Source organism: Sciurus vulgaris (assembly GCF_902686455.1).
Source record: "Sciurus vulgaris genome assembly, chromosome: 7".
In the NCBI taxonomy this organism is placed as follows: Eukaryota; Metazoa; Chordata; class Mammalia; order Rodentia; family Sciuridae; genus Sciurus; species Sciurus vulgaris.
This window is the reverse complement of record NC_136467.1, coordinates 145382640-145395964: the sequence shown is the minus strand read 5'-3', so window position 1 is coordinate 145395964 and position 13325 is coordinate 145382640. Positions and strand designations below refer to the sequence as shown.

At 44.0% G+C, this 13325-nt stretch overlaps 1 protein-coding gene across 2 annotated transcripts in view; it reads right to left on the bottom strand.

The window, feature by feature from the left end:
* Positions 1-101: 101 nt before the first annotated feature.
* The window catches only part of SIRT5 (sirtuin 5), a 31692-nt gene continuing 18468 nt past the window's right edge, over positions 102-13325 (bottom strand). For both annotated transcript variants that reach the window (XM_079147322.1, XM_079147323.1), the window contains exon 9: positions 102-2363. In XM_079147322.1, the coding sequence (XP_079003448.1) occupies positions 2288-2363 (76 nt within the window). In that variant the 3' untranslated portion in view covers positions 102-2287. The remainder of the gene's footprint in view (positions 2364-13325) is intronic.

The following is a 13325-nucleotide window of genomic DNA, read 5'->3' as shown; positions in this document are numbered from 1 at the left end:
TTTATCGCCCCCTGCAGGTTGGGAGGCCCCGGGGCGCGGAGGCGCGTGCGCAAGGTGAGGGGCGTGGCCTAGGCTTGCGAGGCGCGTCTTCTCGAGACAGGCTGGCTGGGCGTGCGACCTCCGGGGACACCGGGCTACCACCCTCCGCCGCGGGAACGTCCGCCGTCCGGTGCCCAGGCGTTGGTCGCTGTGCCGCCGTCTTTTTTAGCACCGGGTTCGGTTGGGTCCTTACGGTTCATTGGTGTTTGTGGGCTCGGCTCCAAGCGCCCCGCAACTTCCACCTGGAAGTTCGCTGCAGCGGAGGACGCCGATGCCCTCACCACTGCTGTCAGCGGCCAGGGGCAGCCTGGCTGAGCCAAGCCCTCAGCACCAGACGCACACCCGGTGACCTGGGCGCGCACCAACTCCCGCCGCACGAGAACAGAAGCTTGGTGAGTGCTGGACCCTGGTCTGGCCCGCCTGTAACTGACCCGCAACGGCGGCTGTCGCACTGCAAAGGCGCAATGCGAGCCTGTCGTAGGCAGGACCACCGTCACTCATGGAAGGCCTCTTTGCCTGTCCCCCCACCCGAGTGTATTTTGGATGCACACAAGGCTGTCGTGACCCGTGATCTTCTCCCACCCGTTATGCAATGTCAAATGATCATTCTCCCAACAAATCACCTCTTCACACGTGCCTCGCGTCTGCACCGTGCCCTCTGCTGGTGCACACTCCCCAAGTTGCTCCTCAAAAGCTCCCACCCAGGCGAAGTCCAAGCACCATCCACGCCGTTGCTGCTGTGCCAGCTCTAATTGCCTTCTCTGAACCCTGCACAAATGTCTACTACTCACTCAGCTTCCGCACTATGTGTACACCGTGGTGGTCCCAATCATTCCGTGAACTGCCGGGCGAGGTCCAGGTCTTGCTAATCGTTTCACTTCTAATGTCAGTCAAATGGGAGATGTTCAGCAAATACTCCATCGAACTGAATAAGTCTCACTTATATTTGATATTTGTAATTCTCCTCTCATCTCCAATTTCCAAGCAATTTCCAGTTTAAAAATGACAAAATCATATGAAAAAAATGGCAAAACACAAGAACAAACAAAGCTGCTGGTACAAAAAATTAAGTTAAAAAGAAGATCTAAAATCTCTGGTCTTTTGTTAGATAGAAACTACAAATCAAAAACATTTAGACTTCCTGAGTGTGTTGACTTCCACCATTGCTAGCACTGGGAAACTGCATAAAGTTAACCTGGAGGAGCCCAGCAACAAACCTACCAAGTGCATGATGGTACCGCATGTACAAAAACTGCATACTCAGTGTACAGCCCCTGACCCATCCAGCTAAAGTGGGAACTGACTCCTCAGGTTGCTTGGCTGGTTCTCCAGACTCGTTCTCCAGACTCCTGTAGGCTGTGAACATCCCTCTTTCCACACAAAGGACTTTTGGGATTTATTAAGTACGAAGACATTCATATGCAGTGGCTTGTCACCTGTTACTGTAAACCCAAGGGCATAACATTAATTCTGAAAGGGGCTGAGGTGATGTAGCAGAGGTTTGTAATCACTTGGGCGGAGCCCACCTAAATAGAGTGATGGTATTATGTATGACATGCAAAACTTGAACTCAGGCCTCCTCACAGCCCAGCCTCAGGCAAGCCAAGGGACCTGAGTGTCCACTAGCTTGTGCGGATTGAGGACAGAGTAGCCTTACCTCTCTAGTCTAGTCTTCCCTGTGCTTGCTGCCAAGATAACCCAAGCTAAATTTTAGGCAGCGGTGGTTATCCTAATATCCTGTTCTTTGAGGTAAGGCAACCAACAAACACCGAAAAGAAAAAGCCCCCAACAAAGATCTTTTAGGGTAACATCTTTATATAATAAATTAACTACTGTAGTGAGTGATTTCATTTTCCACCAAAACTTGTGTAAAAATCAGAATTAAGTACCAGGATTTTACCCCTCTGTTTCTATCTTTGCCCATAGAGCAAAAATACAATCAAGATAATTACCTTTTTATAGATAATCTAACTACAAAACTTTCCTCTCCCAAACACAACCAAACATGTCAAACATAAGACACTTAGAGTTCGTTAAAACCAAGTAACGTGCGTGAACATTGCAGTTCTCTGACTTCTTCTTCACATGTTTGCTCTTCTCTGAAGCCAAGTCACTTAACAGGGTGAATTCCAACCAGCGGAGGCAAGGATATTTTTAGATTTCCAATATTCAGCTCACCATCCACAAGGCTGTTTCTCTTCATGGCCTAGTTCTTGATACACTACCATTCCTTCCTTCCCCAGAGCACTTAGGAAATAGTTTCAGTTTCATGAGGAGCAAGGGCTTCAGGAAGAGTTGTTCCACAGGGTCCCTGGAAATGAAACCTGAATGGAAAGGCCAAGCATAGCACAGTGTGAGCTACGAGTGAGCAAAGTGAATGTAAAATCGCAGAACATCACACACTTCTTGGTTATAGCCAGAGTAAAACCCAGATTCTCAAATATGGTGTTTCAGATTCACTTCTTCAGTTCCTGACAACTCAAGATCCCACTTTATGATGGGTGATTAAGGGAGTTTGGAGAAGCAATTGATTGGTCTCTGTGTGCTATAAATCAGAATTTTATTTAATGCGTAGGGAAGTATAAAGAATTATAAAGTGTAATTTGTGATTGTAGTGCCAGACACATAGCTGAAATGTGTGTGTTGTCTGCATATGAATATGTATACATATGTCCATAAGAAGACAAATAAATAGAAAGAAATCCTATGTTCATGGATTGGAAGAATTATTATAATGCAATACCCTCAAAATTCCGATGTCATTTTTCATAGAAATAGGCAAAAAAAAATCTTAAAATTCCTGTAGTACTGCCCACCCCACCCAACCCTGCTTAACACCCACACAAACCCTTCATAGCTAAGGCAATCATAAACAAAGAGAACAAGTTGGAAGCATTGCACTACATGATTTTAAAAAATACTACAACACACTGTAATTAAAGCAACGACTACAGGCATTAAAATAGACAAACCGATCAATGGAACAGAAGAAAGCCAGAAACTAATCCATGCATCTGTGGTCAATTTTTTCCCCCAGTAATGGGGATTGAACCCAGGGGTGCTTTACCACAGAGTCACATCTCCAGCCATTTTTATCTATTTTTGGGACAGGGTCTCGCTAAATTGTTTAGGGTCTCTCTAAGTTGCTGAGGCTGGCTCTGAACTTGTGATCGTCTTGCCTCAGGCTTCTGAGTTGCCCGGATTGCAGGCTTGTGCCACTGTGCCCAACTGGTCAATTGATTTTTGACAAAGGTGCCAACCATGTGATAGGAAAAGGACAGTCTCTAAAAAATGGTGTGGGAAACTGGATATTCACATGCAGAATAATGAAACTGGACTCTTACCTTACACCATATACAAAAATAAGTTCAAAATGGATTAGACACTTAAACCTGAAACTGTAAAACTGCTAGAAGAAAACCCAGGCACGGGGGAACTACATGACCTTGGTCTAGGCAAACAGATGACAAAACCAAAACTGAACAAATGAGATTACACCAAAATAAAATTTCTACATAATTAAAAAAAGCAATTGAGTGAAATGACAACCTGGTAAATTATATGGACTAGGAGAAAATATTTACAAGCCATAAAACTGATAAGGGGTTAAATATATAAAATATACAAGGAAATCAAACAATTCTATAGAAAGAAAATAAATAATTTGATTAAAAAATGGACAAGGGCCTAATAGACATTGCTCAAAAGAAGACGTACAAATGGCCAACATGAAGTTGAAGAATGCTCAATATCAGTGATCATTAGGTATTACCTAATTGATCATTATGTATTTTCTAATTAGAGAATACCTAATTAGATATTGTATTATCTGATCACAAGAAGATATCTCACTTCTGTCAAAATGACATCAAAAAGACAAAAACCAAGTGCTGGCAAGGATGTGGACAGGGGGCCCTTGCACCATGTTGGTGGTATGTAAATTAGCACAGCGATTATGGAAAACCTGTATGGAGTTTCCTCAAGAAACCAAGCAGTTTCCATGTGATCCAGTCATCCCACTTCTGGGCACCTACGTGGTGATGAGATGGGCACAGCCCACCTTCGCTGCAGCAGTATTCACAGTGGCCGAGTTATGGAGTCAACCTAGGTATTTGTCAAGATGAATGGGTAAAGAAAATGCAGTCTAGAAACACCATGGAATACCATTCAACCCGAAGGAAGAAATTCAGCCACTTGGGGCAACATGGATGGAAACGGAGAACATTATGCCACGTGAACTAAGCCAGGCACAAAGACAAACCCCACACGTTCTCACCTACTGGTAGGATCTAAAACAACGGGGCTCGGAACAATGGGGCTCGGAGGAGCAGAGAACAGAATGGAGGTTACCAGTCTGGGGTGTGGAACTGGGGAGATCCAGTTAATGGGCACAAAGCCTCAGTCAGACAGGAGGGAGGGAGGAGCCTTTTTCTTTGCTGTATATTGCACAGTGGGATGAAAACAGTAAATAATACTGTACTGTATATTTCAAAATTACTGAGCATATATTTCAAATATTCTCACCATCAAAAAGTAAGCATTTGAGGTGTAATAGCTTGATTGACTTATTCATAGTATATTCACAAATCACAACATCATGTTGTGCCCTATAAATATATTCATAATATATTTGCAACTATAATTTGTCAATTTATAATTTTAATACACACATAGATTTTCAAATAGCATTCACATGTGCACAGGATAAGAGAGGTGAAACCTCATGCACCGCCCAGATCAGGATTTTAGCGGAGTAAACGAACCTCTTAAACCAACCCCTGGACTTTATGAGCCGCCTCTGACTTAGAAAGCAGATAAGTCTGAGGTGTAGCTCTGGCAGAGTGTTTGCCTGGCCCGTGCAAGGCCCTGGGTTCTGTCCTTAGTACTACCAAAAAATAAAAAATAAAATAAAGGAAAGGAAAAAGAAAAGAAAGTAGAAAAATGAGAATGAGAAGAGGGAGGAAAAAAAAAGAAGAAAAATCAATGTTTTTTTGTTTCCTTTAAGGAAAAACACTTAAGGCAGGGGAAAACCCTACAAACTATGAATAAGAAACAAAAGCAGGATTTTCAAGTGCATTATCAATAAGAAAACCAGTTAAGCAAGATTAAAATGGAAAGGGCTTTTCTTCAATGTAATTCACCATTCATATTATTAATTTTCATTTTGGCACTGGGGGTTGAACCCAGGGGTGCTCAATCACTGAACCACATCACTGGTCCTTTTTATTTATGTAATAAGTATTAGAGTATTAGAGACAGGGTCTCACTGATTTGCTGAGGCTGGCCTTGAACTCGAGATCCTCCTGCCTCAGCCTCCAGAGCCGCTAGGATTATAGGCGTGTTCCACTGCACCTGGCTATTTATTCTTGATATAGCATGCATTGTGAATGCCTCAGCCTCCCTGTCCACATCATGGATGAACCCTACCGGTAGCATCTCCAAAAACCATAGCCAGTCATGGAGAGCTCTTAGGGAATTCCCAGACTCCCAACTTCCATATATTCTCTTTCCACATTCACAAAAGCAAGCTGGACCCCCGCCTCAGATCTTACAGTTGTGCCCCATCCTGAGCATCAAATGGCATGGGGGCCAAATAGAGAGTCATCTGGAAACTGGCACAGACCTGGGAAGTGAGGGGCTCGGGGCTCATCCCTGTACAGGTAGGGTGGTCTCCTGCTTGCCTTGGGTAACACTGATTGGGCTCTTGTAGGACCAACAGACACTAAATAGGACACAAAAGGACAACACTGCACATTACATGGAAGGCAGTCGGGTGGCAATGCTGTGACAAAATCCCTCCAGCGCTGAGCCTCTGAGGCCCAGCTTCTCAGTACACACACACACACACACACACACACACACATAATGAGATATCACTGGGGATGGGACTCTGGTCTAAACATGAAATTCAGTGATTTCATATATACCTTATGGTCATAATCTGAAGGTCATTTTATTTCTTTTTTAATTTTTTTATTTTTAAAAAGACTTTTTTCTCCTACATGTACATAGGGTGATGTCTCATTTCACTGTCCATTCCAGCCCCACTGGCCCACCCCTCCCCTCCCTTCCCTCTGCATAATCCAAAGTTCTGAAGGTCATTTTATGCCGTTATCTTAAATAATTTTCTGCAGAAACAGTTTCATGGTGTAAAATACTCCATTTGTGGCATCATGTCAGTGTCCAAAAAGTCTAGGACTTTAAAGCATTCTGGATTTTGGATTTTTGGACTAGGGATATTTAACCCATACAGCAGTAAAGAATGAAGTATGCAAGAAAGGTAAGCCCAGACTGCTCCTACTCAAACAGAAGGTCTAAAGCTAACCAAAAGAAAGAAAGGAAAGTGAACATACACTTGTGCTTTAAATTAAAGTAAAATGTTCAAGGCATAAAAACAATTTTGTTATTCACCTTGGTTTTCGGATGAGCGGATCAAGAGGGGCCCCGCTGCGTGCCTGAGGCTCCATACCTGGATGGCATCCGACCCCCCATCACAGCGGCCCACCCTATCACAAGCTCTTCGCACTTGGTGAGCTCTGGCCACGCGACTGAAGCAATCTACAAACGATGTGCCAGCTAATTCCTGACTCTGCACGCCGTGGGCAGCGAGCTCTCTTGGGGCGCCTTCAGTACGTTGCTGCTGCCTTTCCTGGGACTTCACCCTCACCACTGCAACAGGCTGACCGCCCTGCTGCTCCTTACACCTCCCACCTTGGAGGCTTGGCTCAGGGGTCCCCGGGCCCCGGAAGCTCCTGTCCCAAACGACCTCTTCAGCAACTCCTTCACCTCCTCCAGGTCTCTGTCCACATCTCCTCCACAGAGCTTGCCCTGAGCCTGACTGGATCCTGCCATCTGGCTGCCCTGACACCCTGCTCTTCCCTGGTTTTGTGCCACCGCCTCTTCACCTTCTCTTGAGATACAGAATTTGCCCACCGTGTGCACTGCGGTCTGCCTCGGACACAAGAGTATGATCCTCGGAGGGGACATTTTGCTCTCTTTACTGATGTACCCCAACCTCAGCACCCAGGACGTGTTTGGTACACGTGTCAAGTACATTCCAAGATTGGAAAGTCAAAGGCCACCTGGTGGCTGTGGGGCACTGAGGGGCCCAGGTGCTCCGAAGGCCCTGCTCATAAGCAGGGGTGTGTTAACAGTCAGGACAGCGAGGTTTAAGTCAGACAACGCCCAGGGTTTCCTGTGATAGCAATCATCTGAGAACCATCCTCAAGCGGAAATGATAAAACCCAAACCAGAACTGATTAGCACCCTAAAAATAGTAACCCATTTCTGTGGACGTGGATTCTATGGCTTTGTCTCTAGTCAGAACTGGGACAAAGAATCTAAACAACTTGTGCAAGGCTTAAGGACCTCGGGCGATTCAGAGTTAAAATGCAGGTAGGTGGCACTCCAGCCGACTACTGAGATTAGACAGAAATCAGATTAAAAGCATCAGGGAATATCTTCCAGTTTTCTTATTAACCTAGAACAGGGGTTGTTGGTAAGCTTTTTCACGCAGTAAATATTTCAGGCTTTGCAGACCAGATAGTCTCTGTTGCCAACTCTACCATTATGGTAACAAAAGCAGACATACATGATATATAGATGCCCAGGGCTGTGTTCCAATAAAACTTTATTTACAAATACAGATGGTGGCCAAATTTGGCCCATGGGCAGTTTTGCTGACCTCTGACCTAAAGTTCAATGAAAATCTGTTAAGCATGAGATGGAAAAGAAAATCCTGCCATTGTGAGTCTGCATGTTTAAAGAAGTCGCTCAATGCTCCTGGATGGCTTCCCCAGGGGAGGACCTGAGAGGATGAGCGTGGCTGCTGGACTCTCCTCCACTCCGGCTCTGATAACCCTGAGTTGCAAGCCTGCTGGCTGCACCCACCAGTTGGATGCATCAGGGGAAAGTCTGACTAGAGGCACAGGCAGCCTCGCTGCTCCCAGAGACACACGCCATGATGGTTCTTGCAGTTGATGAAGGGCTTGTAACTCGCCAGAAGCCTGAGTCTGAGCGGAGGTCGTGGGTTCTCAAGACATGAAGCTGAGGAATCCCGACTGAAGCAGCGGCAGCTGGTCTTGGGCGGCTGGACTTGGTGATACCTATCATGTGCCAAGAGTCTCTTCTTAACTTGCAGGGGGCACTCCCACACCTGATGTCCTTCCCAAGGAGCCAAGGCCACCACACGAGAAGGGCGCCAGGCTGCTGCTGCTCTGCCACGTGTGGGCGGCAGGGGCCACTTCTCATCTCACGGTGGGAAGACACCCAAGTTTCTTTTCTTCTTTTATCCCCCCCATCTGCATTTTCTTAGAAAATTTCTGCAATGATGATTTGTTTTAATTCTTTATAATCATTAGAGATGAGATGGAGATCAAATGGCTGAAAATAAGCCACATTAGCAGAACTGAATGGGGAACTTTCTGCTTCAGTAAGTTCATCTGCTCCCACTAATCAGTATTCAGACCAGAGGCCTGCGTTTCCTGGCTCCGGTGTCACCTGCGGTGATGCTGAGCAGACGGTTGCTCCACACACGTGCCACAGTGCAAATCACAGGGAGGCCTGAAGTCCATTTGTCGTGGACAAGTTAATTTTTTTAATGTACCAGCTTTATTGAGGTAGAATTCATATACAGTCCACCCATTTAAAATGTGTGATTCCATGGGGGTTTTGGCAGGGAGGGTTATATTCACAGAATATACAGCCGTCACCACAGTCAACTTGAGAACATTTTCATCAACCCAAAAGGAAAACCTCTATCCGTCACTCCTCATTCTTCATTCCTCTCTGCCCTTATCTCAAAGCAACCACTGATCTACCTTCTGTCTCTATTGATTTGTCTATTCTGGATATTTCCTATAAGTGGAACCAAACAATATGTGTTTTTTAAAAAAATAACTGTCTACTTTCAGTTAGCATCGTTTTCAAGGGCTATTCATGTTGTAGCATGGATCTGTACTTGGTTCTTTTTGTGGCTGAAAAATATTCCATTGTATGAATATAACCAAATTTTGTGGATCCACTCATCAGCTGATGGACTTTTGGGTTGTTTCCACTTTTTCCATGCAGTGTTGCTGTGAGCATTCTTGTATAAATTTTTGTGTAGACATATGCTTTAATTTCTAAAGTATACCAAGAGTATACCAAGGAGAAGAATCAGTGGGTCATGTGGTAACTCTCTATGTAAATGCCAGCCTGTTTCCAAAAGCAGCTGTGCCACTGTCCCTTCCCGCCAGCGACGTAAGAGGGTCCTAATGTCTTCAGCGACACTTGCTATTTTTCTTCTTTTTATAAATTATGGCCATCCTTATGGTTGTAAAGTGGTGTCTCCTGTGGTTTTAATTTGCCTTTCCTCAACGACTAAAGAAGTTGCACATCACTATGATATGCTTATTGGCCATGTGCCTATATTTGGAGAAATATCTTTTTAGATCTTTTGGCAAAGACAACTGTCTTTTGAATTGTAACAGTCTTTATATAATCTTGATACAAATCTCTTATCAAATATCGGACTTACAAGTATGATCACCAATTCTGTGGGTCATCTTTTCACCTATTGATGGTATCCATTGAAGTACAAAAGTTCTTAATTCTGACAAAATCTTATTGACCCATTTTTCTCATGTTACTTTTAATGTGTCATGTTTAAGAAAGTTTTAACTAACACAAGGTCACAAAGACTTACCCCTAGATTTTCTTATAAGGATTTTATGGGTTTGGCTCCTACTATGAGGTGTGTGGTCCATTTTAAGCTGACTCGTGGTTGCTGTCACGAAGGGGTCCAACCTCCGTCCTGTGCACGTGGCTTTCCAGCCCCAGTGCTGAAGAGACTCTCCTTCCCCCACCGAATTGCCCCCACAGTCCCCACAGTCTTTTCAAAGATCAGGTGCCCTCAGACATGGGGGCTTCTGACTGAAATCCCAGCTCCATCCCACTGACTTTACATATCTATCCTTATGCCAATAACATCCGTCTTGATTAAAGCAACTCTGTAGTAAGTTTTTTAAAAATATTTTTAGTTGTAGAGGGATGGAAACAATATTTATTTTTATGTGGTGCTGAGGATCAAACTCAGTACCTCACACATGCTAGGCAAACACTTTACCACTGAGCTACAACCCCAGTCCCTACAGTAAGTTTTGTAATCGGGAGATATAAGTTCTCTGACTTTGTCCTTTCTTCTTTGGCTACTTGGGGTTCCTTGAATTTTCATAGGAATCTTAGGACCATCTTGTTAATTTCTGCTGTGAGTTTGATAGGAACCGGGCTGAACTCATAGGCCATTTGGGAAGTGCTGCCATCTTATTAAGTCGTCCGATCCGTGAACATGGGATGCATTTTCATTTATTTAGATCTTTATTTCTTTCAATAGCATTCTGTAACTGTTAGAGTATAAGTTTTGCACAGAAGACAATTCTTTTAAAAAACTGTCATCTTAGTTCTCCACTTACAAATGAAGAAGTGCAGACCAAGAACAGTCGGTAGCTGACAATGAGGGACACATGGAAAGACTAGGCCCAAAGTCAGTCAACTCACTGTATTTCAGTGTCGGTGGCACATGTTTTATCCCAGTGAAGACGCAGAGCAGTGATTCTCATGCCACCTATGACGCTCAGAGCACCCCTCAGGTCAATGACATCAGAATCTCATGAGGTGAGAGGGAGGCTGCGTTCCTTGTCACTCCGTAACGCCGGATTCAAGCAGAGGATATCTGTTTCTCGGTGAGGCAGTTTTTGCTGCTTATCAATCCCCTACTCTTACCCCATTTGTCTGCTGTGATCACCTGCAATCTGCCAGCATATTTTGAGAGCAGATTGCTCACTGTCACCATTTGCCTGCCTCTTGCCTGTCCATCGCTGCCTTACCCCTATCCATCACCCAACACTCAAGGTTCACCTCCCAATCGTCCGACAGCTGCCAGCAGATTGACCGCAGACCGCCAGTGGAGAACCAGCTGCCTGCTGTCGCCTGGAAGTTCACTGTTACAGTACCTGCAGGTTTGATTACACGTGGCTGCCTCCATTTTGAGACAACAGCCAGGCCCCATAGGATTCCTGGCCGGACTGACTGAGCCCTGTCTCCAGGATCCCTCAGCCCGACGATCACTCCCTGCCTCTGGGGCCCTCAAATCAACTGACTGCTCCCTGCCGCCAGGACCCCCAGACCACTGACTGTGCGCTATCACCGGGAACCCAGACTGACTGATTGCACCCGGCCTCCAGGATCCCACAACTACACCAAACACACCGGACCTCCAGGACCACTGCCGGACCAACTGCATCCCGTCTCCAGGACCTCCAGCTGACCACATCCACCCCTGAGCTGCAGCTCCCCATTTGCCAACACATTTTGAAACCAGAACGGCCATTTTGGATAATCCTTGAAGTCGTAGCTTCAGGTGGGGCAAATCCCATCCTGTGACGCCTGCTGGAGGCTTGAAGCTCATTGTCAGGTACCTCTCATGCATCAGGCTACTGAACACTGGGAGGTTTCATTAGTATATGACTGCTATATAGTAGATTTTCTTTTTTCTCCTTTTTTAAAAAAAATTGTTTATATTTCTTTACTTTTCTTGCTTTCTTTTCCTTTTGTTTACCTGTTCTCTCAGTCTCTTTCTCCTTTTTTTGCATGCTAACATCCGATCTCTTTTGATTACACTCTCACCCTTTCTATCTTCTAGAACTTCTGTATATTCTTTTCTTATCCCATTATCAGCAACATTCTACATCCCTCTGCATCCTCTTTGTCCTCCATTAGAAACTGCAGACATTACTGTAAACCTGTTTGTTTTACCGAAGATAACATTTGAACTCATTTTGTTTATTATGACAATTTTGTTATTGTCCCCATAGGGGCTATTTGGTCTAGGATTGCATAGTGTCTGATTTGGGCACTGCTAATATTGATCTCCCCTTAAAGAAAGGGTTTTGGAAACCTATAGGGCCACTATAAGCCTATAGGGGGAAGTCTGCAATACCCAAGATCTGCAGCGCTAGAGGGGAAGATACATGAACAACATGAAAAAACAAGGGAAGAAAATGATCCAAACAAATCTAGATTCTATAGTAATAGAATCCAATGACAGTATGGTAGAAGAAATGTCAGAAAAGGACTTCAGAATATACATGATTAAGATGATTCGCGAAGCAAAGGATGAGATAAGAGAGCAAATGCAGGCAATGAATGATAACACCAGCAATAAGCTGAAAGAGCAACTGCACGAAGCAAAAGATCATTTCAACAAAGAGATAGAAATTCTCAAAAAAAAAAAACAAACGGAAATCCTTGAAATGAAGGAGACAATAAACCAAATAAAAAACTCAATGGAAAGCATCACCAATACACTAGACCACTTGGAAGACAGAACCTCAGACAATGAAGACAAAATATTTAATCTTGAAAATAAAGTCGCCCAAACAGAGAAGATGGTAAGAAATCATGAACAGAATTTCCAAGAACTATGGGACATCATGAAAAGACCAAATTTAAGAATTATTGGGATTGAGGAAGGCACAGAGATACAAACCAAAGGAATGAACAACCTATTTAATGAAATAATATCAGAAAATTTCCCAAACCTGAAGAATGAAATGGAAAATCAAATACAAGAGGCTTACAGAACACCAAATGCACAAACTCACAACAGATCCACACCAAGGCACACTATAATGAAAATGCCTAACATTTAAAATAAAGATAGGATTTTGAAGGCTGCGAGAGAAAAGCATCAGATTACATATAGGGGGAGACCAATACGGACAGCAGCCAACTTCTCAACCCAGACTCTAAAAGCTGGAAGGGCCTGGAACAACACATTTCAAGCTCTGAAAGAACATGGTTGCCAACCAAGAATCCTATACCCAGCAAAACTAACCTTCAGATTTGAAGATGAAATAAAATCCTTCCATGATAAACAAAAGTTAAAAGAATTTACAAATAGAAAGCCTGCACTGCAGAATGTTCTCAACAAAATATTCCATGAGGAGGAAATGAAAAGCAACAATGTAGGTCAGCAAAGGGAGGAACTACCTTAGAGAAAAACCACTCAAAGGAGAAACCAAGCCAATTTAAAAACCAAAAATAAGCCAAATGACTGGGAATACAAATCATTTTTCAATAATAACCCTGAACGTTAATGGCCTAAACTCCTCAATCAAAAGACACAGACTGGCAGAATGGATTAAAAAGAAAGACCCAACAATAGGCTGCCTGCAAGAGACTCATCTCATAGAAAAAGACATCCATAGACTAAAGGTGAAAGGATAGGAAAAAACCTACCATGCACA